Source organism: Nasonia vitripennis, chromosome 2, assembly GCF_009193385.2.
Source record: "Nasonia vitripennis strain AsymCx chromosome 2, Nvit_psr_1.1, whole genome shotgun sequence".
Taxonomy (NCBI): domain Eukaryota; kingdom Metazoa; phylum Arthropoda; class Insecta; order Hymenoptera; family Pteromalidae; genus Nasonia; species Nasonia vitripennis.
In genome coordinates, this window is record NC_045758.1 from 20,267,295 (window position 1) to 20,294,306 (window position 27,012).

The 27,012-nt window shown below is 36.0% G+C and overlaps 1 protein-coding gene across 8 annotated transcripts in view; it reads right to left on the reverse strand.

Annotated features, from left to right (window-relative positions):
* Positions 1 to 25,518, reverse strand: part of LOC100678870 — a 78,454-nt gene extending 52,936 nt beyond the window's left edge. For 4 of the 8 annotated variants that reach the window (XR_004226649.2, XM_031923076.2, XM_031923075.2 and 1 more), the window contains exons 1-8: positions 25,253 to 25,504; positions 12,892 to 13,231; positions 12,178 to 12,795; positions 11,540 to 12,105; positions 10,930 to 11,304; positions 10,074 to 10,337; positions 9,278 to 9,936; positions 6,926 to 7,767 (exon numbers count right to left, since the gene is read on the reverse strand). Coding sequence is in view for 6 of the 8 variants with exons in the window: in XM_031923076.2 (XP_031778936.1) it covers positions 6,926 to 7,767; positions 9,278 to 9,936; positions 10,074 to 10,337; positions 10,930 to 11,304; positions 11,540 to 12,105; positions 12,178 to 12,795; positions 12,892 to 13,165 (3,598 nt within the window). In the remaining 2 variants the exon portion in view is untranslated. Of the gene's footprint in view, positions 1 to 2,181; positions 2,645 to 5,967; positions 7,768 to 9,277; positions 9,937 to 10,073; positions 10,338 to 10,929; positions 11,305 to 11,539; positions 12,106 to 12,177; positions 12,796 to 12,891; positions 13,232 to 24,944; positions 25,167 to 25,252 lie in introns of those variants that run through there. The other 4 variants (XR_004226648.2, XM_031923077.1, XM_031923073.1 and 1 more) reach the window with 4 other exon arrangements.
* Between the last annotated feature and the right edge of the window lie 1,494 nt (positions 25,519 to 27,012).

Sequence of the window (27,012 nt, forward strand, 5' to 3'; positions counted from 1 at the left end):
ATATGATGTTTATACTGCATTATTCTGTACTACCATATTATTTATATTAACAATTGAACGCATCTTGTACAAGCATGCAATATAACAATTATATAAGAGATAAAAAGTATTTTGTAATAATTATGATGACCTTATGTAATATCAACTTATGATACCTTATATAATATCAATATTATCAATAAATTTAAAATAAAAATTAATTGAAAAAGTTTTTGTTCGTATAGTTCTGTATATAAAATTTAATTCTTGTTGTTCTTACTACAACATAATTAGAAAATAGTGTGTTTTTTCGTTTTGTTAATGTTGCAAGAAAATTCGTGCCAGAGAATTAGGTGCGATTTATTAATGAATTTATTATTTTGTTTCTTTGCTATAAATGTTTAACATGAAAATTGAAAATTGTCAAGAAATTAATATGGTTGACATTCAATTTTTTTTCAATTTGTAATTTTAAAAATTCTAATTTTTAGTTTGTTTGAACAATGGAAAACGAAAATATGTGTGAAGAAACTATATGCACTCTTTGCGACAAACTACTACAAAATGATACAGATGATATCGTTCAAGTTCGTAGTAAAGGTCTAGAAACTTTTATAAATAAAAGTAAAAGCAGAGAGGATGAAAAGTTCAAACAATGGATAGGAAAACAGAGTGTAAGCTTTCATGAAATTTGTAGAAAGCGCTATTCGGCAATACCGCAGAAGACAAGTAAAAGAAAAAGGGATTCCTCATTACCATCTTCGCCAGCACAAAATTTCTCATTTTCATTGCCGTCATCGTCAACAGCAAGTGTTTCAGATCACTATAAGTTTGACCAATATTGCTTTATTTGCAATGAAGTATTAGATCCTTCTCATAAAAAAGTTAGCTACTTAAAACGCCCGTATACCTATCAGAATCTTTTGAATGTTGCTTCTGAAAGAAATGACGATCTCGGTATGTCGGTACTGAATCGATTGGGGGGTATATCACTTGAAGAAACAAAACCTAGGTACCATTATTATTGCTATAAATCCTTTTTACATAAATCTTTAATGCCATCAGAAGAAGAAACTGAACCATATAACATGGACAATGAACCATGTAATTTTAATGATGAAACGGATGATTTAATTGAAAATATATACAATTACATCGAAGAAAGTGGAAAGTTTCAATTCTTTTTATCGGAATTACATGATGTAATTGATACAGGTATAAGTAACAAAGTATTATGCAAAAAATTAAAAGAGAAATATACCCAAGATATTTTCATTTTAAAACATCGTGGCCGAGAAACACTTATTTACTATAAATCAATCAACTTAACAAAAATTTATAGCGATTGGATCAGTAAGAAATCAATCGACAATTTTGAAAAAAATGCTGTTGTAAATTTCGCTGCAGAAATTCTTCGAGCTGAAATTGTGAGTACGAAATATGAAAATTCATCTTATCCACCTGCGCAAAAATTTTTGGACAACGTCAATTCAGAAATACCCGAATTACTGCAAAATTTTCTCAATCATCTTTTTAAAGAAAAACAGGACAGTAATATTGAAAATAGTCAAGTGAAAAGCGACATTATTGCTCATGCTATAGTCTCCTTTCTGCGTCCAAGAGCTTTTCTTTCTAAATTACAATTAGCTCTCGGCATTTATATTTACAGAAAAACGGGATCGAGACTAATGATTGATCTTCTGTCTAAGTTTGGTATCAGTGCTTCTTACAAACGTATTCAAATGTATGAAGCCTCAACGATAGTAAATCCACCAATTCAACATATTGACAGTTTTTTTGTTCAGTTTGTATTCGACAATACTGACCATAATGTTGGAACATTAGATGGTCACGAAACGTTTCATTGCTTAGGAGGTGTCGCAGTTTATACTCCAGATTTTGAAGTTGTGGTAGAGGGTGGTTCACAAAAATGTTCAAAAATGCCAACAGCTGCAGAGATAGCTTCGTATAAACAAATAAAAACATACCCCTGTAGCAAAATTGATTCACATGCGTTGCATAATATCAAATATATTTCTGTGAATAACCTTCATTTAGGCAATCGGCCAATTTTCCCAGAGCATTATACAGGATATGCATGGGGTAAAGCTGTGGAAATCTCGATCTTACCGTCTTGGAAAGGCTTCATGGAAATTTTGTCACAAGATAAAATATTTGCATTATCCAACATAACTTGCTTACCTTTTATAAACCAGCCACCGTCCAAATTAACTACATTAAATACGGCTCTGCATTATGCAGTTGCAGAAGCTCGTAAAGTAGATCAAAGAACTATTTTGATCACTTTTGATCAACCTTTATATTGGAAAGCTCGATGTATTGTTGCACAGTCGGAAAAGGGTGAATTGAAAGATGTCGTGATTCGTTTAGGAGGTTTCCATTTGCTAATGTCATTTTTAGGAGCAATTGGTTACATCATGGACGGAAGTGGACTCGAAGAAATGTGGTCCGTAGTATATGCTCCAGAATCCGTTAAAAAAATGCTTGCGGGTCATGCATTCTCAAGAGCAGTACGAGCTCACATTTTAAGCTTCACGGCTATAGCTATCATTATCTGCAAATCAATGAGTAACGTAGCTGGAGTAGAAGAATTTATTAATGAATTTTTTAGTAATTGGATGAAAAACCCTCCTTTGATAAAAGACTGTAAAAGTAATAATTTTATGAAACACTTATCAGAAGAATTCATACAAAAATTAAATAACATTGAAAGCAAGGGAGAACGCTTAGGCGATTGGAATCTACATTTACAAAGCATTAAAGATATGTTACCATTATTTTACTCAAGTGGTCATTTTGCTTATGCAAAAAGTGCTCAAATTTATCTTCAAGATATGGCAAATTTGGATGTAATAATGGATCCTTTAGAATTTGAACGTTATACGAAAGATGGCTATTTCACTATACGTAGATCAGATAAAGCGTGGTCTGGTGTATGGAGTGACATGATAATTGAGCAGGCATTAAATAGGTTTTTCGGTACAGATTTAAAGCATGGTCGAGGTGTCACTCCTAGCGTTGTTGCACGTTATTTATTTGCCATGCCGTCAGCGTTTAATGTAATGGAGTGTTTGGAAAATTACTGTGCAATGAAATCGAATAATAGTGAACAGCATTTTGATCTTTCTAAGAGTCGAATGAAGAGAGATAACAATGACATATACGAATTTGTAACCTGGCTGCAAAATCATAATCCTTTCAATCATCTACATGTTTTGGTATCGCTTTCTACAGGAATAATTGGTGGACCAAATATAGATTGTCATAAGGCTATTGAAAAAGGACTGCAAGGAATGGAAGATATGGTTGGGAAAAATGCTGACAATATTTCAATGTCAAAAATATATAAAGTTAACAATTTAGCAAGTGCCGCAACTGGAATACATCTGGATTACAACCATGAAGTATCTACTATTGATATTTACTTATTATTTCAAAGAATTTGTGTCATTTTCAATGGAGACGCTGAAAAAACACGCGAAGCTTTTTCTTATGAGCTTACACCATATCCGCTAAGCTTATTCAACGAAAAGGGACAAATGAGAAAAACGCAGAAATCAAAACTTTATCCGTTATTTAAAACTTCGAATAGGTTGCTAGCGCTGCAAACATCAGATATATATGTCATAGACGGAGACTGGTTATTGCATGCTGTAGTTTGGCCCCACAGCCAGAAATTCAAAGAAGTTTTTAAATTATATTTATCATATATCATTAAACAGTTTGGTAGACGTGTTACTGTTGTTTTTGATGGATATAACAACGAATATATCGGAGTAAAATCATATGAAAGATATTGTCGGAGAGAGAAAAACGTCGGAGCCGATATCGATATCTCTGAAGATAAAATGGTAACAATGAATCAGACAAAATTTCTTTCAAACATTAGTAATAAACTAAATTTTGTGGATTTACTATCAAAATATTTAGAGGAAAATAACATTCATACAAAAATTTCAGAAGAAGATGCAGACACTGTAATTATTCGTACGGCCATAGAATTAAAAGATAGTAATGAAAGTTTCGTTTCAGTGGTCGGCAATGATATAGATTTGTTAATTTTACTAATTACACACTGCATCGGTGGAAATAAAATATATTTTTATAAAATGTCACCGAACAAGAAAAATGAATTATATTCAAGCAGAGATCATAAACATTTAGAAAAATACATTTTATTTGCTCATGCGTTTGCTGGATGTGATTCAACAAGTGCTATATATAATAAAGGTAAAAAAAAGTATTATAACATTATTAGAAAAAATGAAGACTTGCAACAATTAATATCCATATTTTATAAGCCATTCCAAAATGTCGACGATATATATAGAGTTGCTGAAAAACTTATGATAATAATGTATGGTGCAGATGACCAAAAACTGATTCTACATGAATTAAGATATAAAATATTTTGCACATCTACAGCAATTGCAAAAAAAGAATTATCTTTATCGTCTTTACCGCCTACCGATTCGGTATTAAGAGAGCATGCTAAAAGAGTATATTACCAAATGCAGATTTGGCTTGGATTCGATTTAGATCCAGTATTATGGGGATGGAAGAGAACGAGTAATATGCTACTACCTATTATGAATCCTAAACCAGTTGCACCAGTCGAATTACTGGAGATGGTGAGTTATTATATGTTATCCTAAAATATATTATATGAAATTGTCTAATTTTTCTTTGAAAATAATTTCCAAATGACGTATTTAATATTTACTTTAGTGAACTATTCGATATTTTCTATTGTAATATTTACTGTGATAAGAAAAAATAATTAACTTGATTTTCAGATATTTTGTGGATGTAAAACAAATTGTAACACATCCCGATGTTCGTGCAAAAAGGCTGGCATAAAATGTAGTTACAGTTGTAAAAATTGCAATGGCCAAAGCTGTGAAAATGCTTCAAATTCGCATAAGGTCATACTTGAGAGTGGTACAGAAGAGCGACAAGATGATATAGAAGATAATGAAAATATGTGGAATGATTAAATAAATGATTTACAAGAAGAAGATGTTGATGAATCACAAACTGAAAATTAAAAAAATTTGCTGAAAAATTCTGTCAATTCTATTTACTAGAATAATATAACCATTTTATTATATATTAAATTTTTACAATAATCATATTTATTTATATTTTGACCGTTTTATCCTTGTATTATTGATGTTGCTTCATAATAACATTAAAAAATGCTATCGTAAATTTTTCAACAATAATTTACTTACAGGTAAAAAAAACACAAATTCAAATAATAATTTGTTAGATACTCGTGTCGTATGTTCACTTTCCAGCACGGCGTAAGCATCCTCGCTACGCTCGGGCGCTTAACCCCGCCGTGCCAGAATGTGCCTCATCGCCTTGTATCGTAATGTACTATGGGTAACTCAAACTAAAGAAATCGCTGCCGCGCATACAAAAGTTATATGAAATATGACTATTTCATTTTTTCAGCGTCATTGGTGCAACGATTAAATCAAATTTGGGATGCAAGGTAATGTCATTTTTCCGCTCATTGGATAGCTATATTGTTGAGAACATTTATACTTATTTAATTCATAATTAACTATACATACTTGATAATTATATAGCTAATTTCGATAATATTAATAAAAAGTTCATACAATAAGTTTTCCGGGTGTCGCCGCGAAATCAAAAATCATATTTTCGCATGACGCATTCAAACGCGGCTCGGTTCCCGCCGTCCCACCGCTGCGCGCGGAGAGAGCGGCGGCGGCCATGTCGTCTGCTCACTCCCCTCCCCTGCCTCTACACCAAGCAAATTTCTTTTTCATTAATTATCTCGGAACTTTGCGCTCATCGGATTCGATTAAAAAATCGTTTTCAATGCAAAATTTAACGCTCTTTCCATTGATACCAGCCATTTTCTCATAGGTCAAGCCGATCTCGAGATATGAGCAAAAATAACTTTTGCATGCTGTTTTCGCATAGAACCCCTCATTCTAGGAAGCTGCAAATTTCAGAATCGGCTTTTTCGACCCCGATTTACCAAATATCCAAAATGCAGCCACTTCTACCGCAGGGCGATTTCACAGCTAATTTTACTGGACTATTATTGCAACTATGGCAATGAGCACACACATGATCGGACAACTCTGATGACTTTAATTATATTTTGTAAATTTTTTAGCTTAGGGAGGCATCTTAGCTTGCTTTCATGCATGAAGTGCATATCAAACAATACCATATATTTTTTTCTTGGTCCAAGGTGTAGTAATCTTTTAAAAAGTGCATTGCAAAGGGTCGCCATATTTTCTCGTTTACTTTATATCTATAGCGGTATGCTTGAGGACCCTTTAAGTTTTATACTTTGTCAAATTTCATTTTCAATAACACTGCATACACTAAACAAATGTATGGATGGTATCGTGTAATTATTATCATTTACTACAAATAATAATTATAATAATAATAATAATAATTAGAACAACAACAATAGTTGTTATTATATGATAACAAAAATATCGTATAACAAAATAATTATATGTAACATATAGTAGAACGTTTGAAGTATGTTTGAAAATCTGCAAGTTATGTATCCCCGGGCATTATTTAATAAAAGATAAAATAAGTGTATTTCAAAAAGTAAAAAAAAATAACATGATTCTTGCCATAAAGTTTCTGTTTCACAAGCTCGATTGGCGATTCATGCCACATACACACAGCGTATATTATTAAATATTTGCTTGACTTTTAACAAATATGTTTTATCTGACCACTTTCAGTTTTTATGGCACAGTGACAATCGCCAACAACAGCACTAGAAAGAAGACAAGCAGGAGGCAAAATTGCGCGGTTATGTGATTAGTAATGTAACAGATATATTTTGCAGTTAGTCGAGACATATGTGAGACATTACACACCATACTAACACGTTGTTCGCAAGACCTTAGCTCACCTTCCCAGTTGCTGCTGCTGTCACCACTGGTAAGACTTGTACGACGATCATTAGCAATGACTGCATTGCGACTGCCATTGTTGTTGGACGTACTTTCCTTCCAATCACCGCTAAGTTTAGCCAGCTGTATATCTCGGAAGAACAAACTGTCCTCTACTCGATCTTTATTATCATTGTCCTCTGTTAACTTATCAACTTCACTTTCTTTTTCTTTTACTTTCATTGCCAATCCATGCTTCTTAATATCGGCCCGAGCGACCATATCACAAATTTCTTTGGTAATTGCTATTAAACTCTTGTCATCTGTGAGAGGATTTTTACCCTCCCCGTCCTTTTCCCTACTGTCCTCATCAGAAAAGGAACTAGTGATAGTATCGGATTCCTCTCTAAGATTTTTAAGGTTGTCGAGTATTATCGATATCTTTCGTTTTACGGGCGATGTTTCTGTTTGCGTTTCGGAGTTAATATTAGCAATGTCTACGCTATCCTCCCTTGTTTGCACGATCTTAAATTTAGAAGAATTTTTCGTATCTAACGTATCGTCGGCTGTCATATTTTCAATATCTGATACACTGGATTCCTTTTGGATAATGATAACATCACTCGTTGGAATAGAAGAAAAAGTAATAACAGCTGATTCTTCACATGTGGAGATACCATCAATGTCCTTAGTAAGCTGTACAAGGTTCTCCAAATCTTGACAAAGTTTTTGGTAAATAGATATTTCTTGTTCTGTAAAAGGCTCAGCTGAACGAGCTGGCATTGATGGTGGTGGTGGTGGTGTACTGCAGTTTGAAGATAAGTAACTGCTGCTCATGTCACTGCCAACAGCTTTATATTGACTGCAATTGTTAATATTCATGTATTTTTAACATCAATTACAATATAGGCATTTAATAATTTGCATTGAAAAATATCAGATGAATTTATTTTAATTGCTAAAAAAAGTAGAAATGCTGCTCTACTTTATTGAGTTTTTATTGTACGAGTATCTAACTAATAAGATTTAAGGCTTTGATATAAAACCTGATTATAAAAACATTACCCTTGCCAAAGTAAAAACTAAGAAATATGAATAATTACAGAGAGAATAAAATAAGCGCTAATAAAAAATAGGAAAAACTAAGAAATTCTACAAAAGATGAATACAAATTGAGAAATTATCAGAACCATTATACAGTAATGGACAAATTTCTTACTGATTCTTAACTTTTCTCAACTTTTTTTAGTTTCTCTTAGGTTTTCTGAGTTTTTTTCTTAGTTTATTTTATTATTTTGTATTAAATTGTTACAATTCTTTGTCAACATTTTTCCTAAATTAATCTATAGTTAATAATATATTTTTTGCAAATTAATAAATAATTTTACTTCTTACTCTATCCCGCTCTGATCTTTATTAGATTTATGTTTACTATTATTCCTTTGTGAGATAGATCTAGAACGTAATAATAATAAATAATTATAGTTCTTACTTTATCGCGCTCTGATCTTAGTAAATTTATATTTTTACTATTATCGATTCGTGAGATAGATCTAGAACTTGATTTTGAATAATTATATATCTGAAAATATTCGAAATTTTTGAGAGTTGAACCTGGGATCTTAAGGTTATAAAGCAAGTGTCCTACGGGCTGAGCCACTGTGATCTTACGTACACATAGAATCTAGTGAAATTTACATCGTCGTTTAGTTACACATGTTATGCAATTAAGCAATATTTATAAAATAATTCTTTTTTAAAAGCATGATTTAGAAACCAGTTTAGATCGATATGTAGTTATTAGAAAAAATAAAATACAAATTGGCAAAGACCATGTTTGAGAAGTCAGTCAACATCAATGTAGAGAATGTAAAAATTAAAGTTATTATGGTGATTTAAATCTTTAGGTACCGAAGATGACGGTGGCTGGGCGGTAAGGCTTCATAACCTAAAGGTCCCGAGTTCAAGTCTTAGAGATTCCGAATTTTTTCAGTAATAAAGTTATTTAAAATTGAGTTCTAGGTCCATCTCATAAAGCAATATCAATGGATTAAGAAAAATAAATAAATGTTGAGAAAAACTAAGGAAGTATTAAGTAAAAATGCTAAAGCATGACATTTATTCAGAAAAACTAAGAAAAACTACGAAAACTTTGATACAACATTATATACATGGACTGAGAACAGTAAATAAATGTTAAGAAAAACTAAGACATAAAGAAAAAATGATAGAGCAAACGTAGAGTCATTCTTAGATTCTTCAAATTTCTTTACATTTATCACTAATTTTTTGTATTTCTTAAAGTTTCTTAGTTTTTCTTAGTTTTAACTTTTGCCAGGGTAAATATGCATAATTAAATACTTGTGACTCACCCATCTCTTTGTGCAAATATTAATCTATCCCGAGTTAAAATTCTCTCATCAGATGATTCGTCATAAGACCCGTTACTTAGATCGACATCCAAGCAGTTAATCGCTTGCTTTTGAGAGGTTCGCCGCTCTTCTTCCTCTTTACTCTTGTTTCTATTGACGTTCAATCTGTCTCCCGTATTTTTGTGCCAATTCGGACACATGAGCTCAGGATCGCTCGTTCTTCTGCTAATGTGTTTTACTGGTACATCATTAAAGAAGTCGTCAAAAATGAAATCATCTGCGATGCTTGTCTGATTTCTGGCATCAAAATCCGTTGACAATGTTGGCTTATTAATCAGACCGTATAGATTTGCGGACAGCGATCTGACAGCCCGTCTTTTCTTTAAGCCAAAAGAGAGCGGCGAGGTACAATTACTACTTCCAATAATACTGCCATGAAGAAGCGAGGGGCTGGGTTGTCGACTGCTACCAGACGACAGGGCATCTTTGCGCAAATTACGGAACGCCAGGTCATCAGTCACGAGATCTGGTTCACAACTCGGAATATATGGAGAACGTGAACGCTCAGATTTCATAGGATTTGTGTGCAAGTAGTCTGACTCAGTGGCTGTAGTAATGGGGCCCAAAGGTATTCCAAACGGCGGCTGTGGCTCTACTACCTGTTTTAAAATAAAAAATTATTTTTAAGCCATTCTAATAAAAAGTTTAATCGTTATTGAATTAAACAAATAAAAAAGAATAATATCTCTAGTATTAGCCTATAAAATTTGATATACGCTATTTTTCTACTCAGTACCTTAAGAGTATTATTAGCGTATTGCATGCTGCGAAAGACGACGTCGTCCAATGCGACATCCGGCTCTTTTCTACAAGATTTTCTTTTGGGATCGATGTAACGCATATCTCGACGAGACGGTATAGGCGATGTCATTAAATAACTAATACTAGATAAAAACGACTGACCGTCCGTGGAAGGAGGTCTCTCTTTGGGATGCATCCGCCTATAGGCCATGTCGTCTTTCAGTCTATCAGGTGCTTCAGCCATTTCTCTGTAATTGCTCTGTATTATGATAATAAAGACATACAACATTAGTAAACAAGTAGCTGATGTTGACTAGAATTGAAGTCAAATACTAAAAATATTGCTCAAACCTTAAAAATATTAATTGTGAACGAGTAGCAAAATTTGAGCTACTCTTATAGAATAAAAGTTTTATTGCACACCCGACCGAAATAGCCACTTTTTGCGCCTGAAAATCGGGGCAAAAGTAGCATATTTTTCCCGTAAACCTGTTTGCAGGGCAAAAGTACAATCATCGGGGCAAAAGTAAAATCAGCGGGGCAAAAGTAAAATTTGGGGGGCAAAAGTATTTTTTTTTTTTTTTTAATGAATAAAACAAAAATATAAAAAAGCACGTCGACTTCGATTTTCAGAGACAAATAGTAGCAATTTCAGTCGAGAGTAGAATAAAGTACTATTTGCAACAAAGGTCGAAAGTAGCAGATTTTTCCCGCTGGTGGGTTTACTGCCCTCGTGAAAAATCTGCTACTTTTGATCCTTGTTGCATAATGTACTATTTCTTTTATTTAGAATCAGTAATAATCCCTGATAGTTAAAAAAAGACGTCAACATAAACAAGTTTGAGTCTCACCGAAGTCTGATCAGTGCATACTTTTCTCCTGGAAGCTGAATCTTCATTACCGTGAAGATGCAGGCTGGCTGTCAATCCTTTATAATGAAATTCCTCCATCGTTCGTTTCTCAGCCCTCTCTAGCAACTCTTCATCGCCGAGTTGCAGACTATTGTATATAGCCTCCAATTCGCACAGCGCCTCTTCCAAATTTTTCGAACTTTGCCTATCGTTTAGCTGGTTTTTCATGGTATCCCCTAGCTTGTTATGAGGCACGTAGTTAAGATTATGGTAGTCCTGCGGCGACAACGGCTGGCTTCGATATTTAGCTTGGTTCAAATCCAAGAGCGGAGATTGGTTTCTTTCGATCAAAGATTTTGTTACTCCAACAGTTGCCTAACAAACGATCAAAATGTTTTCTTAAGTTAATACGGTTTTACAAAAAAAAAAAAAATTAATAATTAAGAACAAACGTGAGAGAGCTAATCCTTTTCAAGGGGTAACTCTCCCACGTTTGTTCTTAATTATTAATTTTTGGTAAATATGGAGGGTAACAAGTATAATTTTGTTTGCCAAAGAGAATTATAAGAGTCAATGTAATGTGAACAAAGAAATGCGAAGTATAATATACCATATTGAGCGATTCTCTCAATGGACTTTTGGGCGGACTGAGAGATAGTAGACATTCTTGCTGGGCTGAATTATTATTGGCACTCCGAACTTCGGAATTTTCTTTTTTCGAGAGGCTTGTGCCTGTATAAGATTCAGCGTTTATGAACTGAGTCTCCGACGGTGGCCTCTGCACGTACCCTAACATTTGCTGATACTTGTCCATCGGGGTTCCGTTTATGAGTACGCGAGACGTATGATCCCTCGAGGGTGGCTTTGGTGGCACCAGGCTGGTCGAAGGAGATACTTCGTCGTCGAAACCGTGGCTGCTGTCGGGATGAACCTGAGATTTGAGTGTTCCACGGCGATGGTGCTGCTGGGTTGGATAGGTTTTGCGCATTCTTTGTTGCTGCTGATGATGATAATGACAATTATGATGATTTGCGTCCATGTGATGATCAAACTTGGAAAAGTACTGAAGCGTCTGCTGGACCAGAGGATTTACCCCAATATCCGATTGTGAAGCGTATAGGTTTTCCTTGGATGAGTCACTTACGAGGCTGATTTTCCCGTTCTTGGAAGCTGAAGCTTCGTTACGACGACAAAATTGAAATGAGTTTTAAAAAAACACGTAAAAGAATAAGAAGAATGCATACTTACTGGTGGTTTGACTCTTGTGAGCTCGGTCAATCCGCTGGAAAACGTCTTGCTTATTGACTTGTGCTATCAGCAAGAGCTTATGAACATCGGCAATAGATGGATGCGGTTTGACGGAGGCGTTAACAATTCTCTTGAAATACCTCTCATTCCTCGAAGCTCTGGAGCGACGCTTGCCGTTACTGTTCTCGGCTTTTGGTAGGGGTGCGTTGCCGAGAGGTTCCTCGGTGCTGCTCTCGTCCATGCTGCTGTCGCCGACGCAGAGCTGGTCGCGCTTAGCCTCGACGCGCGCCTTGACCTTGTCCTTGCGCAGTCGTCTAGTGCCGCCGGCCTCGAGCGAGCCGTCGCTGCTGCGCGAGTAGACGGAATTGCCAGTTAGTCGCGCCTCGAGCGCATCCAGGCTCTGGCTCTGATTCATGTTGGCGTTTAGCAGATCCTCGTCGCTGTTTTCGTTGTTATTGTTGTTGTCGTTATTGTCGCTATTGTCGTTGTTGTCGTCGTCGTCGTCATCGACGTTGTCATCGTTGTTGTTGCAATAGATAGCCGCCGGTGAGTAATCGATGCCTTCGCGACTCTTGAAAGCATAACCAGACGATTTTGAGACGTCGTCCTTGGACTTGCCTTTTCGGGAGAGAGAATTCACAGAGTTTTAATTACAGGCAAGCCGATGTCGCGTACAAGTGTTATGAGTGAATACAAAGTGGGCTTGATCCTCACCTCCGTATCGCGGGTGGTGTCTCTCGAAGGGCTCCTCTAGCGAGGACGAAGAATGAGCATCGAGTATTGAGGAGAGCTTTCTAAAGAGACCATCGATGGACCACTTTTTCGAGCTTCGCTTGTCCTGTGCTGGCGATCTGGTTAGCGGACTCGCAGCGTTATTCGCTACTCTGCGTGTGGGAGGCAGCAAACTGTCCTCTCCAACTGATGCTGCTGCTGCTGCTGATGATGATGATGATAATGATCTGTCATTATTCTGCCTGCACTTGTCCATCTATATATAAGACTGTAGTTCATGTTGAGTGATCGACGGCCTGCAACGGAGCCTCATTGGGCGAATCTGTCATCAGAAGGAAAAAAAATTATCATCAGGCGCAGAACGATTCCAGTGTGCTTTATATGATTACAATAGTGATTAGTGGTTATGTCGCGCATAGTAGGTAGGTATAAGGTATAACGTACAACGTACAGCGTACAGTTTATATACACTACGACTCAGGTTGATCCGCAGGTGTGTGTGTGTGTGTGTCGGGGAGGGGAGGGGGAGAATTTCGGACGGATACATGTACTTATAACGCCGTATCATTGATTACCGTGTATACTTTCACCGCGCGCATGATTCTTCGTGGAACTGCAAAGTGCGTAAGGTCATTTTTATCGACCGCATAAATAACTCGCACGCGGGTCCACGAAGGAAGAGCAAGAGAGATGAGGATCATGTATAAATAAGTGCTTAAGTTGAAGGTAAGTGCGCACGACTTTTTCGGTAGCCGAGTAAAAGTGTCGAGGAAAGTCGCGAAATTCCATCGCGGCCTACAATAATAAGTATAAACAAAACGGCGGCAAGAAATGTTCACACAGCTATACAGAAGCAATCCGAGAGTGATTTTGGTCGTTTAATGTGAGTAGATGAGCTGTTTTTAGCAGAAGTATATAGATAAAAATAGAAGTATATAGAAAAAAAAAAATATATATATATATATGTGGTGGCCACACAGCACCCACTCGCACACACACACACACGCTCACCCACTCGTACACACACACACGCTCGCACACTCGCAATCACACACGCGCGCACACATATACAATCCTCACACGCACGCGCACGCGAAGACTCCAGCGTTTGTGCCTCGAACGACGCGGCCCGGATTAGAACTCGGTTTTTCCGGCCCGGCCAGGCGCATTTGGACAATTAAGTCCTCCGCATCGAGGAGGCAGTAAAATGCTCGGGCCCGCGCTCGAACCCTTTTATTGCGGTCATCCGCACCTCGACGCGGGCGGCTAAAGCTCGCCGGCGCGGGTAATCCCTGGCGTAATAAAACAGTAAACGGCCGGCCGTTTGGGCCAGCTGCCCTCGCCACCGACGCGCTATCCGGACCGCGCGTGCTCCGTCCCTGCCAATCCGATCGGCGATCGGTACAGGAGGCGGAACGATTGAGACCTTCGAGGGTCGATGCTGAAGCCTACCAGAAACAGTTCGACTGGAGCCACGACACGAGTAGCATCACCTCCAGATATTGTCACATAATCAACGACAAAATAAAACTACCACTCCGAAACATCAAGTTCCGCGTTATTCGATTTCTTCACCTCACATTCTCCTTCACTCTCCTGCGCCACCTCACTCCCAAATATATATATATATGTGTGTGTGTGTGTGTGTGTGTGTGTGGGGGGGAGTGATATAGAGAGCGTGTATGTGTATGAGAGAGGAAGGATGCGAGGGACGGAACGTGAGGTTTAAGAGGAAGACCGGATTATGTCATAAACCGGAGAAAGCCCGAGGAAAGGTTTTATGAGTGAATCGAGCGAGAAGGATTTTATGAGTTTATGATAGGTGGGACGGCGGCAAAAGCGGAGGGCTCAGCGCAAGCGCTGCACGTGGGGAACACGCCAGGGCCAGCTGTTGGGCCCGAGAGCGACCGACGCATGAGTGGGTGATGATGCACGAGTAAGGATGAGTGAGGGTGAGTGGCGGGGGCAGGTACGGCCAGGGTGCCGACCGGCAACCCCTAGGAGGGTTAGTTCTAATCCTGCCAGCGCAGAACGCAGACGATGTAGCCAATACTTCAAATATACTGTTTTTACTAAGAGTTTAAGTCTTTCTTTCACACTTCACCTCCGTACATCCCACACACACACACACACACACATACATATATATATATATATATATATATATATATATATATATATATATATATATATATATATATATATATATATATATATATATATATACAGGGTGACCCAATTTAAACGGGCACCGCTCATAACTCGTCAGGGACAGCCACAATCGAAAAAATGGTAGAGACCAAAGTTGTAGGATATCGAAGGGGCAACCCGATGGTGACCTTGGATTTGACTTTGAACGCGTTTTTCAAGGTCATTTGAAGGTCAACTTTGGTTTTTTAAATAGGAACCCCATTCTTTTATTGCGGGAATGGAAAGAGCGGTAAATTTTACGTTCAGAATGGTATGTTCGGTTGCGGCACTGAAGGTCATCGCAAGGTCATGCAGCCAGAATGAAACCCCGCCTACGTAATTCCTCTAGCAACGCCAAATTTAAAAAATTGGTAGAGATTAAAATTGTAGGATATCGAGGGGACAACCCGATGGTGACCTTGGATTTGACCTTGAACGCGTTTTTCAAGGTCATTTGAAGGTCAACTTTGGATTTTTAAATAGGAACCCCATTCTTTTATTGCGGGAATGGAAAGAGCGGTAAATTTTACGTTCAGAATGGTATTTTCGGTTGCGGCACTGAAGGTCATCTCAATGTCCTGCAGCCAGAATGAAACCCCGCCTACGTAATTCCTCTAGCAACGCCAAATTAAAAAAAAGTGGTAGAGACCAAAGTTGTTGTATAGGGGGGGGGGGGGGGGGGAGAATTGTGACCTCGAATTTAAGCCAGTCCTACAAGGTCATTTCAAGGTCAAATTATTTTTTTTCAAACAGCACCCACTTTTTCGACTCCGGAGCCTGAAAGCGTGTAAAATGTTGCACTTTAAACGAAGTAGTAAATTTAAAATAGAAGAAAAGATTTTAATCATTTAGCGTACCATGATCTTTGAGGTCCTCGCCTCTCTCGCTGTTCAATTCTCTGGATCGTACTTCGAGATGGATGATGATTTCTGTTTGGGAAACGCCTCCGATATAATTGTGCTGCTGCATTATAATTTCTTCGACACTCTCCCAAAATCAATAAAATATCAACAATTTCGCTTCGACTATAGTCCGGCATATTTACTTAGATTATAAATATTACAAAAATAAAAAAAATGACTCAAATCACATATTTTCAATTATTAAATTAGTATTTGAAGTCGATAAATATCTAAATAAATTTAAAAATTCTACTGCATTACTAGAACTTAGACTGTTTTCTGCAAAAAATAATAAATAAAAAACTACTTAAACAATTATTTAATTGCAAATAGTAATTATTAATTTTTTATTATAAAATAATTTATTGATTAGGAAGCTTTTATGAAATAGATAATAAATAAATATTTTGTAATTCCAAAAGTGTTAAAAGTAAATTTTAATAGATAACTTATAAAATAGTTAAAATTGTATTTTAGTAAAAGATTTATTTTAACTTATTAAATTTTATGAAGTGAAATCAAACTTATACATACATTTAAAATATGGGTAATTAATCGGAATATTTAGCTCTTAAACAATATTTTCTAGAATAATCGCTATGACTTGAAATTATATCAAACATTTTTTAATTTTAAGTAAATTGATTCTTCAAGAAATACCTTCATTACGTATTGCAGAACTTTTTTTATACATGACATTAATACAAAAATTTTAATAGAAAATGTATATTCGTATTATTTTTAATATTAAATGAAATGATGTAAAAAGTACAATCTTCATTTGTTAACAATAATAAATATTCTGTTACGTTAGATAAAAATTTTTTTACATTAACATAACTTTAGATGCAATATTTTATATTAATATGTATGTTATTAATTAATTATTATCGTGTTAAATACAATATTTTACAGCTTACATATTGTACAAGTTTAAATAATGAACATACATTTTTTAGTGTTGTTGGTTGTTTATTATTACTTATCTAATAGAAAAGTGCAAAAAATTTAAGTACCTACCAATTTCTGCTGCAAAAATATTTCTAATAGAATTAAAATATTTATACAGTGGAATTATCACTAAATAATTATATTAACTGTTGCCAGTAATTGTATGTATAATCTGTGTGACGACATGGTATGTATTACAAACTTTATAATTCTGCTTATACATATGTATTTTCAACATGCGTGTTTACATGTATGTGTGTATAGCATATGTATACAAACATACGTATGTATGTATATCTATGTATACTTAAAACAATAATAATTTATGAATAAATTAAATGGAAAAACAACAACGTTATTTAAAAAAACATAATGCAATTTATTTCTGATTCAAATAATAAATGTGTGTAAAATAAATATAAAAACTTTTTTACTTTATACTTCGATGTTTTACTTTTTCTTTTTCTGTATCGATGGCTTTTTATTGTAAAATTCTATTCATATTTTGGCATTACGGTTTATCAATTTATGATTTTTTAAAAATAAAACATTTAATATTTTTTTTACGTTTTTATCAAACTTTGACGTTTTTCTACAATACTTCGATGTTTTACTTAATCTTTTTCTGTATCGATGATTGGCTTTTTAATAAAAATTTTCGTTAATATTTTTGGCGGAAGGCCGAGTGTGAGACTCTTTCGACAATTTTCAGAGGCTATTTTTATTTTTGCAAATCGAAAGTTCGGGCGGCAGGTACGGCGCGGGGCCGGGGCGCCTGCTTGAAAATCATTCGTGAGTTAAGCGTCGTAGGGGAAGGTTCGACGGAGTCGCGGTGGCAAGACTGAGCGCGGGACTTATTTTAAAAGGCATATTTCGGGAGCCATTTTTATTTTTCGCACATCAGGAGTTCGGGTAGGTAGGTGGCGACCACCTAGAGGAGTCATTCGCAAGTTAACCGTCGGAAGGGATCATTCGGGGAATAGCAAGACTTATGTTTGGACGCTAGCGAGGGCTCATTTGCGTCTTGGCCGCTGGACAGAGAACATCTAAGAAGGGATTTCATCTCGGATACAAAGTAAAAGTAAAGTTTGAAAAAAATAATTTGACCTTGAAATGACCTTGTAGGACTGGCTCAAATTCGAGGTCACAATTCTCCCCCCCCCCCCCCCCCTATACAACAACTTTGGTCTCTACCACTTTTTTTTAATTTGGCGTTGCTAGAGGAATTACGTAGGCGGGGTTTCATTCTGGCCGCAGGACATTGAGATGACCTTCAGTGCCGCAACCGAACATACCATTCTGAACGTAAAATTTACCGCTCTTTCCATTCCCGCAATAAAAGAATGGGGTTCCTATTTAAAAAACCAAAGTTGACCTTCAAATGACCTTGAAAAACGCGTTCAAAGTCAAATCCAAGGTCACCATCGGGTTGCCCCTTCGATATCCTACAACTTTGGTCTCTACCATTTTTTCGATTGTGGCTGTCCCTGACGAGTTATGAGCGGTGCCCGTTTAAATTGGGTCACCCTGTATATATATATATATATATATATATATATATATATATATATATATATATATATATATATATGAGTGGTTCTCTGTGAAATCGAAGGTGAAAATTTTAATTTTTGCCCGAACTGTATATGCATGTTCTATATGTTGTACCTGACCCCCCAAAAAAATTCAGCGCGATTCCTTCATTTGGCTTCGAGTTCTAGCTGGTCAAAGTTGAGGTTTTAAGCAATTTTTGCATTTTTTGCCTATTTTCAATGATTTGTAGCTCATAAGAGATGCATTTTTAACTAAAACTACCCCGATACTTTTTTGTGAAATTTTCTGAATTTTTTAATAAAAATACTTTTAAAGTCCTATGTCTGTTAAGACTACGTTATTTGCATTTTAAACCTTAAAATATGAAAATCTGAATGTTCGATCCGGACTCTGACAAACCTCAATACAGTAAAAAGATACCTTTTTATAGTAAAAAAGTAGCTGTAAAGTTTCAGAATGAGCCTGACCTTCTACTAGAAGTTATGTAGAAAACAAACATGATATGATGGCTAATAAGTGGTCTTACATGCAAATTTGACACTTATAACCTAGTACATTTCATGTCTACCGATACGTATACCCGATATCGGGTATTTTTTTTGAAAAATTCAGAAAATAAAAAAAAAAAAAAGTATCTGGGTAGTTTTAGTTAAAAATGCATCCCTTATGAGCTACAAATCATAGAAAATAGGCAAAAAATGCGCAAATTGCTTAAGGGGTCAAGCCTGGGTTAAATCCTGCAAAAAAACAAAAAGATATTCTTCTTACCAAAAAATGTTTTATTTGATGTAAATTGAAAAAAAATTCTATCAAAACCATGTTTATACCTTGTAAAATCATTGACCAAAATTCATGATATTTCACTACATAAATAAGTGTTTTTAGTCACTTGCTATGGCTTTCTGAAAGATCCGGACCGTCTTATTTACTCTATCCGGGCTTAAAATGTACCTTAAACATGCCCCCTCAGACTAGAAGAATATCTTTTTGTTTTTTGCAGGATTTAATCCAGGCTTGACCCCTTAAAACCTCAACTTTGACCAGCTAGAACTCGAAGCCAAATGAAGGAATCGCGCTGAAATTTTTTTGGAAGTCAGGTACAACATATAGAACACATGTATACAGTTTGGGCAAAAATGAAAATTTTCATCTTCGATTTCACAGGGCCGGAATCCTTCAAGCTCCACTCGTTTATGTATGGTGCATAGGCATATATGATATCGTCCGACAAATATATCGTGTCGAAGACACCATAGGCTTGTTGTCCCACAACTTATGACGGACGGTCATGACTGACGTGAGCGCGAGCATCTTTCGATTAGTTCTCATAGTCGTGACCGGCACTCACGTCAATAATGACTGTCCGTCAAAAGTTGTGAGGGACGACAAGCTGTGGTGTTCGTGTTCGACACGATATCGACGCTCCTAACGAAGACTCGCACGCGTTTCGGGGCAACCGCGAACGCCAGCACCGAAAGTTATTTTATGACGAAAACAAGAATAAAATGAGGGCTTGTAACGAAAGATCGCACGAAAACCGAGATTGCCGTGATGACTAGCTCGCTAAGAAACCTTTGCATCGAATAGTAGTACGTGTTGCGAGCTCGCAACGAAAACGAAAACTCTGTCTTCCATGCGGCGAAAACTAACTCCAAAACCGGGTTTCAGATGAAGAGAAGCACGCTCTGTCGTCTATGCCGCTATATATATATATATATATATATATATATATATATATATATTTATTTATTTATTTATTTCCGTCTTCCAGTTTTCTCACTGTTTTTTTCTTGAACGTGATAATTTTTTCCAGCTTGCTCGTAATCTTGTCATTTACTTTACTGTATAAAGGGTAGGTATACGGTTTTACTACATATGCTTCACTCGACGGTAACACATTCACGTGGAACATTTTAAACTGAATGGCAACCCCACGTAAAAAAACTATGTATAGATCATACATAAGTTATATATAGAGCTCTATATATAATTTATATATAGAATTGGAGTTATATAAACTATATATAATTTATATATAATCAAATAAAAAAAGAATTTGATATATAATGTATATATAAATTATATAAAGTTTATATATTTATTACTTGAATTGACAAATTTTTTTCTATACACCATTTTTACATGCGGTATTCAATCTCGTCATATTGATCTGTTATTGTTGCAATCAGCCGCGTTTTAGGCGATTAGCGGGAGAGAGGGAAAAGACAATAATGTATCAAAGTTAGAAGAAGAGGAAAAATTAGATCAAGTTAGAATAGAAGATCTTTTTATGGAGAGATTTTGTTTTTTATTTTAGTTGATAATAATGTGCTTCTTTTAGTGCGCCAATTAATTTGTAATTCGACTGAATCTCTAATACTTCATCCTCAAATAAATATTGATCTAGGCGATATTCTTATTCCAATGCGTCCGACATGTACTTGTATTCACCTTTTACTGTTGAACGAAGTCGACGAAAAACACTTATTCTATGATAGCTACGTATATATACCACCTAATTTATTCGGAAAAAATCGCAATTTTTGAATATTGCATGTAAAAACGGTTTATAAAAAAATATTTTTAATCGAAGTATTAAAAATATATAAATTACTATAAAAATATATAAAAACTATATACGTTTTTATTTGATTATATATAAACTTTATATAATTTATATATAAATCATATATCAAATTGTTTTTTTATTTGATTATATATAAATTATAAATAGAGCTCTATATATAACTTATATATAATCTATACATAGGTTCTTTACGTGGGACGTCGCGTGGCTTTTGACGGTAACAGCCAGACAATCATGATAATGAACTATGCGCATTGACAAACGTAGGTACCGTCAAAGATCGTCAAAAACCAGGCGACGTTGCCATTCAGTTTAAAATATTGCAAACGAATAAGTTAACGTCAAGTGTACATTACATACGTTGCATTACAACTGTTCACACACACCCATTAGCTACATACTTCATTAATACTTTCAAATAATTAAAATTCTTGCTAATTTTGGATAAATAATATTTACTATCACATATTATAATAAAAAAAAAACCAAGAGCTGTCATAACTCAATAAGTTAGAATTTAACAAAACTACCTTTACTCTTATACTGTTAATGCATTTTGAATGGTCTTCCCCACCACCATGTTGATGACGTTACAGCTAAGAGTATAATACTATCAATATAACCTTACTATGCGAGGAAGCTTGATCAAATAAATTTTCAGCCTGCTGAGTGCTGCCGCAACGAGCGTAGACCTCTGTCAAGTGGCGCGGTAGCGCCACGAAGGCGAGTTTGAGAAGCAGACGAAGCCGCGGCTCCCGTAACACTATTTACTTCTATATTGGTGTTCGGATTTTTCATGATACAGAAAAAAATGCTTATCGTTACTGTTCGTGAGTTTTTTTGGCTTGTCGGTATGTTTTCTGAGCTAAACTATGATGTCCAACGAAAATATTTGTAGAAAAGCCGTTTCGTTTTATAATAAGCGAGTTTATATATCACGAATGCTCAAAACAGTATCTCTACTTTTTTCTCCAGTGTGGTAAGACCGTAAAGTTGACCGCACAAGCTATTATGTGTAATACAGTTGGGTATCGCTTTCCCACAGATTTCTATAAGCTGCGCAGAATAAATGTGTTTACATTATCTGCTTGAATTTAAGGTTATGTTTTTGAACAGCTGCTGCACTGTCGCTGCACAAACTTTCTGAGTGTTCGGGGTCACTGATTACGGGGCACAGGAAGTGGATTTTGTGACTTTCCGTGCATACATGCAAATATCGTTTCGCGGTAGCCGATCACGCTCGGTGTCTATAGGTGCCAAGGGTCTTCGATGACGATGCTGTCGAAATATATTGCGCGCTGTAGACTTTTGTATCCACGTATCAATATCTGCCATGAATGCGGTCTAGGGTGACCGATAACAAAGTCATGCAGTGCGCACCGCTAGTGCAAAAGTGTTCAAATAAGTTATGTTTACTGTCTAGGTATATGCGGTCGACAATGTCGCGATCGAGGTAGGGCTCTCTGTAGCTTTCATTGTCTAAGTGTAAAAACTGATTCTAGACACCAAAAGCTATGGAGCGTATCACCAAGACCCTGTCATCGGCGACCTCATGCACCTGGATACAATACACGAGAGATCGATATTCCCTAATAAAAATCCCAGTACCCTCGTAGGAAATTAAGGCTAATATGATATGGCCACGATATGTCAAATTTTATGCCCAGTATAGCCAGATTCTGTGGCATATCGTGGCCATATGTACCTGTGAACAGGCGACGGTAAGTGGGCACAATATGCCATAAAATTATGGCGAACGTTTTATACATGGCAACCTAACCTTGCTCATATTTATGCATATGTACATACAAACATGACCCCGCTCAACGCTCACACTGAAATATACACTTTTTATGTGGGTTTAGATATTAGAAACATTAAGTAAAATTTGTGTGTTCAAGATTATCAACGATGAAGTGTAAAAGTGATGATCCTGACATCAGACATTCTCTCAACTCAGTGTACGAGTCAGTCACAGGCAGTATCTATCATTATATTGCCTTATATGCAGTGTATTCATGCAAGATATTTAATTTGTGGTGTAGATGCTTATTTTATTATGTAGAAACAGGCTAGCGTAACAATTTTTGCTTGTCTGTCTTTTCTAGCTGACTCACATGGAACCCCATGACTCCGGGGGCAAAATTTACACATGGGTGTTTATATGAAAATTTAAACTAATGTACTTGAGATAAAGACAAGTGGATATATTGTTTTAACAGCTTGAAACAAATCACCATGCAAAATTTCAGCCCTCTAAGTATGTTTTTTAATTGAAAGTTTTTAATTGAGAGTAAAAAGAAAAATTGATAAAAGTAATCGTACAATCATTGAGAATTTGATTTTGCTCTCAATTAAAATCTATCATACTTAGAGGGCTGAAATTTTGCATGGTGATTTGTTTCAAGCTGTTAAAACAATATATCCACTTGTCTTTATCTCAAGTACATTAGTTTAAATTTTCATATAAACACCCATGTGTAAATTTTGCCCCTTGAGCCATGGGGTTCGATGTGGATCAGCTAGAAAAGACAGTCAAGCAAAAATTGTTACGCTAGCCTGTTTCTACATAATAAAATAAGCATCTACACTACAAATAAAACATCTTGCACGAATACACTATATGTAAGGCACTATAACGATGAATACTGCCTGCGACTGACTCAAACACTGTGTTGGGAATATCTGTCAAGATCATCACTTTTACACTTCATCATTGATAATCTTGAATACACAAATTTTACTTAATGTTTCTAATATCTAAACCCACATAAAAAGTGTACATTTTAGTGTGAGTGTTGAGTGTAGTCATGTTTTTGTATACATGCATGAATTATGTGTAAGGTTAGATTGCCATTACTAACATATTACCTTTTATTTTCCAAATTTGTTGTAAAAACCTTTTTTTAAACGTCAATGATTTTAAAATTTACTGATTTAAAGTAAATTTGATTATTAAGTTTATGAATTTTAGGTTATAAACCCATTAGTGGGGTCAAGTACTCAACATAATGTGGACATATTATGTCAAAGTATCCTGACATATTATGATAAGAAAATATGGCCACTAGTTATCGACAGGCCATATCTTATGGCGTAATTTCTATGAGAGTATGCACTACCTGAACCCCATCATTATGTATTTTATTTTTAGAACAAGTTTTAGCTATTTCAATAAGTTTGCTCAAAAAGACATGAAATTTCTAAAAAAAACTTAACCAAAGTAAAAAGGTTAGGCATGTTTGATGTTTTGCGTATCATCATGCATGTCAATAATTTTGTTTTCAGTGAAAATACAGATTATAAAACAACTGAGATCAATTATAAAAAGTCGAGTTTACAATCATATTATTTTATATATAATACGGAAAACAAAAAATCATTATATTTTAATTGAGGTCTGAGTCGAATGATTGGTAATTTAAACTCAAGTAATATATTGATCGATTACAAATTACTCAAAAGATATTTACTACGTAACTTGCCATGCCCCTCACATTTTGTTCATGGTAGATACTTGTTCACGGAGTGGTCTTATTGTAAGCGTACCTTTCTGCATATTTTATTTGTGTACATAAACATATAAAATTCTTATTTCAATAAAAAGAAATATTTTAAGTGTAAACTGAACTACATAAAAATCGTTCTGCGAGCGTGTCACAAAATGCTGCTCAAAAAAAGGAGTAAATATCTCGACCGTATAAGTATATGCACGAGCACTTCATGTATATGTATGTGTGTGTGTGTGTGTGTGTGTGTGTGTGTCTATGACCGTGCGCGAGGCGAGAAGCAAAAACAAACCCAGATATTGGCTTGGGATAATACAAACATGAAGGTTTATCACAACTCACGTAAATATACGAGTGATCGATCTGCTCTCGGGCTTTCTCGTACATTTCAATCCATGTATACACTATATATACGTATAGGTAGCTATGAGAATGATGAAGCTGCTGCACTTCCGTTATATAAAGCAATATCGGCAAGCTGCATTTAGATGCCTACTTATGTTAACAAGAAGAACGCACTGATTGCGTAGACGAATAACGAGAAACAACGAGACAACTCACTAATGCGATGAGATGGGATTGACTTATGTAGGTTAATGGCAGGCATTCGGAAACTCGGAATCGAGGAGGCGCCCGAGCAGCTCTCTTACCTGCAGCAGCAAATTCGCCGGAGCAGGCTTCCCTGCAGTGGCATCTCGGCAGTCTCGACTACTTGTTTGTCCTCTCACTGATCTGCACGCATATACACGCAGAGATTGCGCTGCTGGCTGCTGCTGACTGAGGCAGTGAGACTGACAATACTGATTACTGACTATGCGCGACGACTATACGAGTTCTCGCATCAGCGACCGCGTCGAGGGCTGAGCCTTGTGTAAGTACTCGCGCGCGGGCAGACGGCTACTGCGCTGTTGCTGATATTGCTGCGAGTCTGGCGCGACATCAACGAAGCCCCCCCCCCCCCCGAGCCAGCCAGCAAATATAACAATTAGTTAATAAAAAAAATACCAGGCTATAGATATTGATTTGCCCTTTTATTCTACGTAAGAATTTCAATTTGCCCCTTTTTAGTTTTCTCAGGAAATATAAATTAATAATTCAAATTTCATCTCAACTTTAAATAATCGTATCTCTTTAACCAAAACGTTTTTGAAAATCTAATGAACGTTAAAAAATTGCCCTTACGTCGATTCTATTTGCCCGCTAGTCAAACATGAAAAATATTTATGCATAATAATCTAAAATAATAAAATAGTGTTGTGGAATATGAGCCTTTGATTTTTTGCTATACTCACGTATATGCGGTGTTGCCAAATCGCCGCGCAAGCAGGACAACTGGACAACACAGCTTGACAGCTGGTATGTATACAATGGTACTTGTAAATCGGAGTTATTAATAAAAGCAAGGTGAAACTTGCTATGTGCTATGTGCAGTGTTGATACAGAAAAATCGTTTTAATTGATTACTGCTGTACACGATCGACTCAAAACAGCCCTGCTGTTTTTGAACTACACATTTGCGAGTTAATTTTGGTGATTAATGTATGCGAAATAAATTATTTTTTCCAAAGTGATAAAAAAAATTTACAGTAACTAGATATATAACGAGGATGTAAGCTGTCAAGCTGTGTTGTCCAGTTGTCCTGCTTGCGCGGCGATTTGGCAACACCGCATATACGTGAGTATAGCAACAAATCAAAGGCTCATATTCCACAACACTATTTTATTATTTTAGATTATAATGCATAAATATTTTTCATGTTTGACTAGCGGGCAAATAGAATCGACGTAAGGGCAATTTTTTAACGTTCATTAGATTTTCAAAAACGTTTTGGTTAAAGAGATACGATTATTTAAAGTTGAAATGAAATTTGAATTATTAATTTATTTTTCCTGAGAAAACTAAAAAGGGGCAAATTGAAATTCTTACGTAGAATAAAAGGGCAAATCAATATCTATAGCCTGGTTTTTTTTTTTAACTAATTGTTATATTTGCAGGCTGGGACGGGAGGGGGGGGGGTGGCCCGAAGCCCAAAATACAAGATGGTCAGGGACTTTCCACACTGATGCGCTGCGCTTGCGTTGTGCCTGTGTTGTGCCTGCACTGTGCGAACACAGCACAGCGCAGGCATAACACAGGCACAACGCAAGCGCATCGCATCAGTAGTGTGTGGAAAGTCCCTCAGGAATGCCAGGATGACCTTGTAACTCGAGTAGCTCGTATGCGAGCGCGCGATCTATTTGGCAATGTTAGCCAACTTATATTGACACCGAACAAACTGTACACATAAATACCCTACACAAACCTATTTTCCTACACGAAAAAATTCTACGCCGATATTTTCTACACGGATAGTCTCTACACCTATTTTTTATTATTTTACTACACTGCGAAACCCTACACAAGCGTATA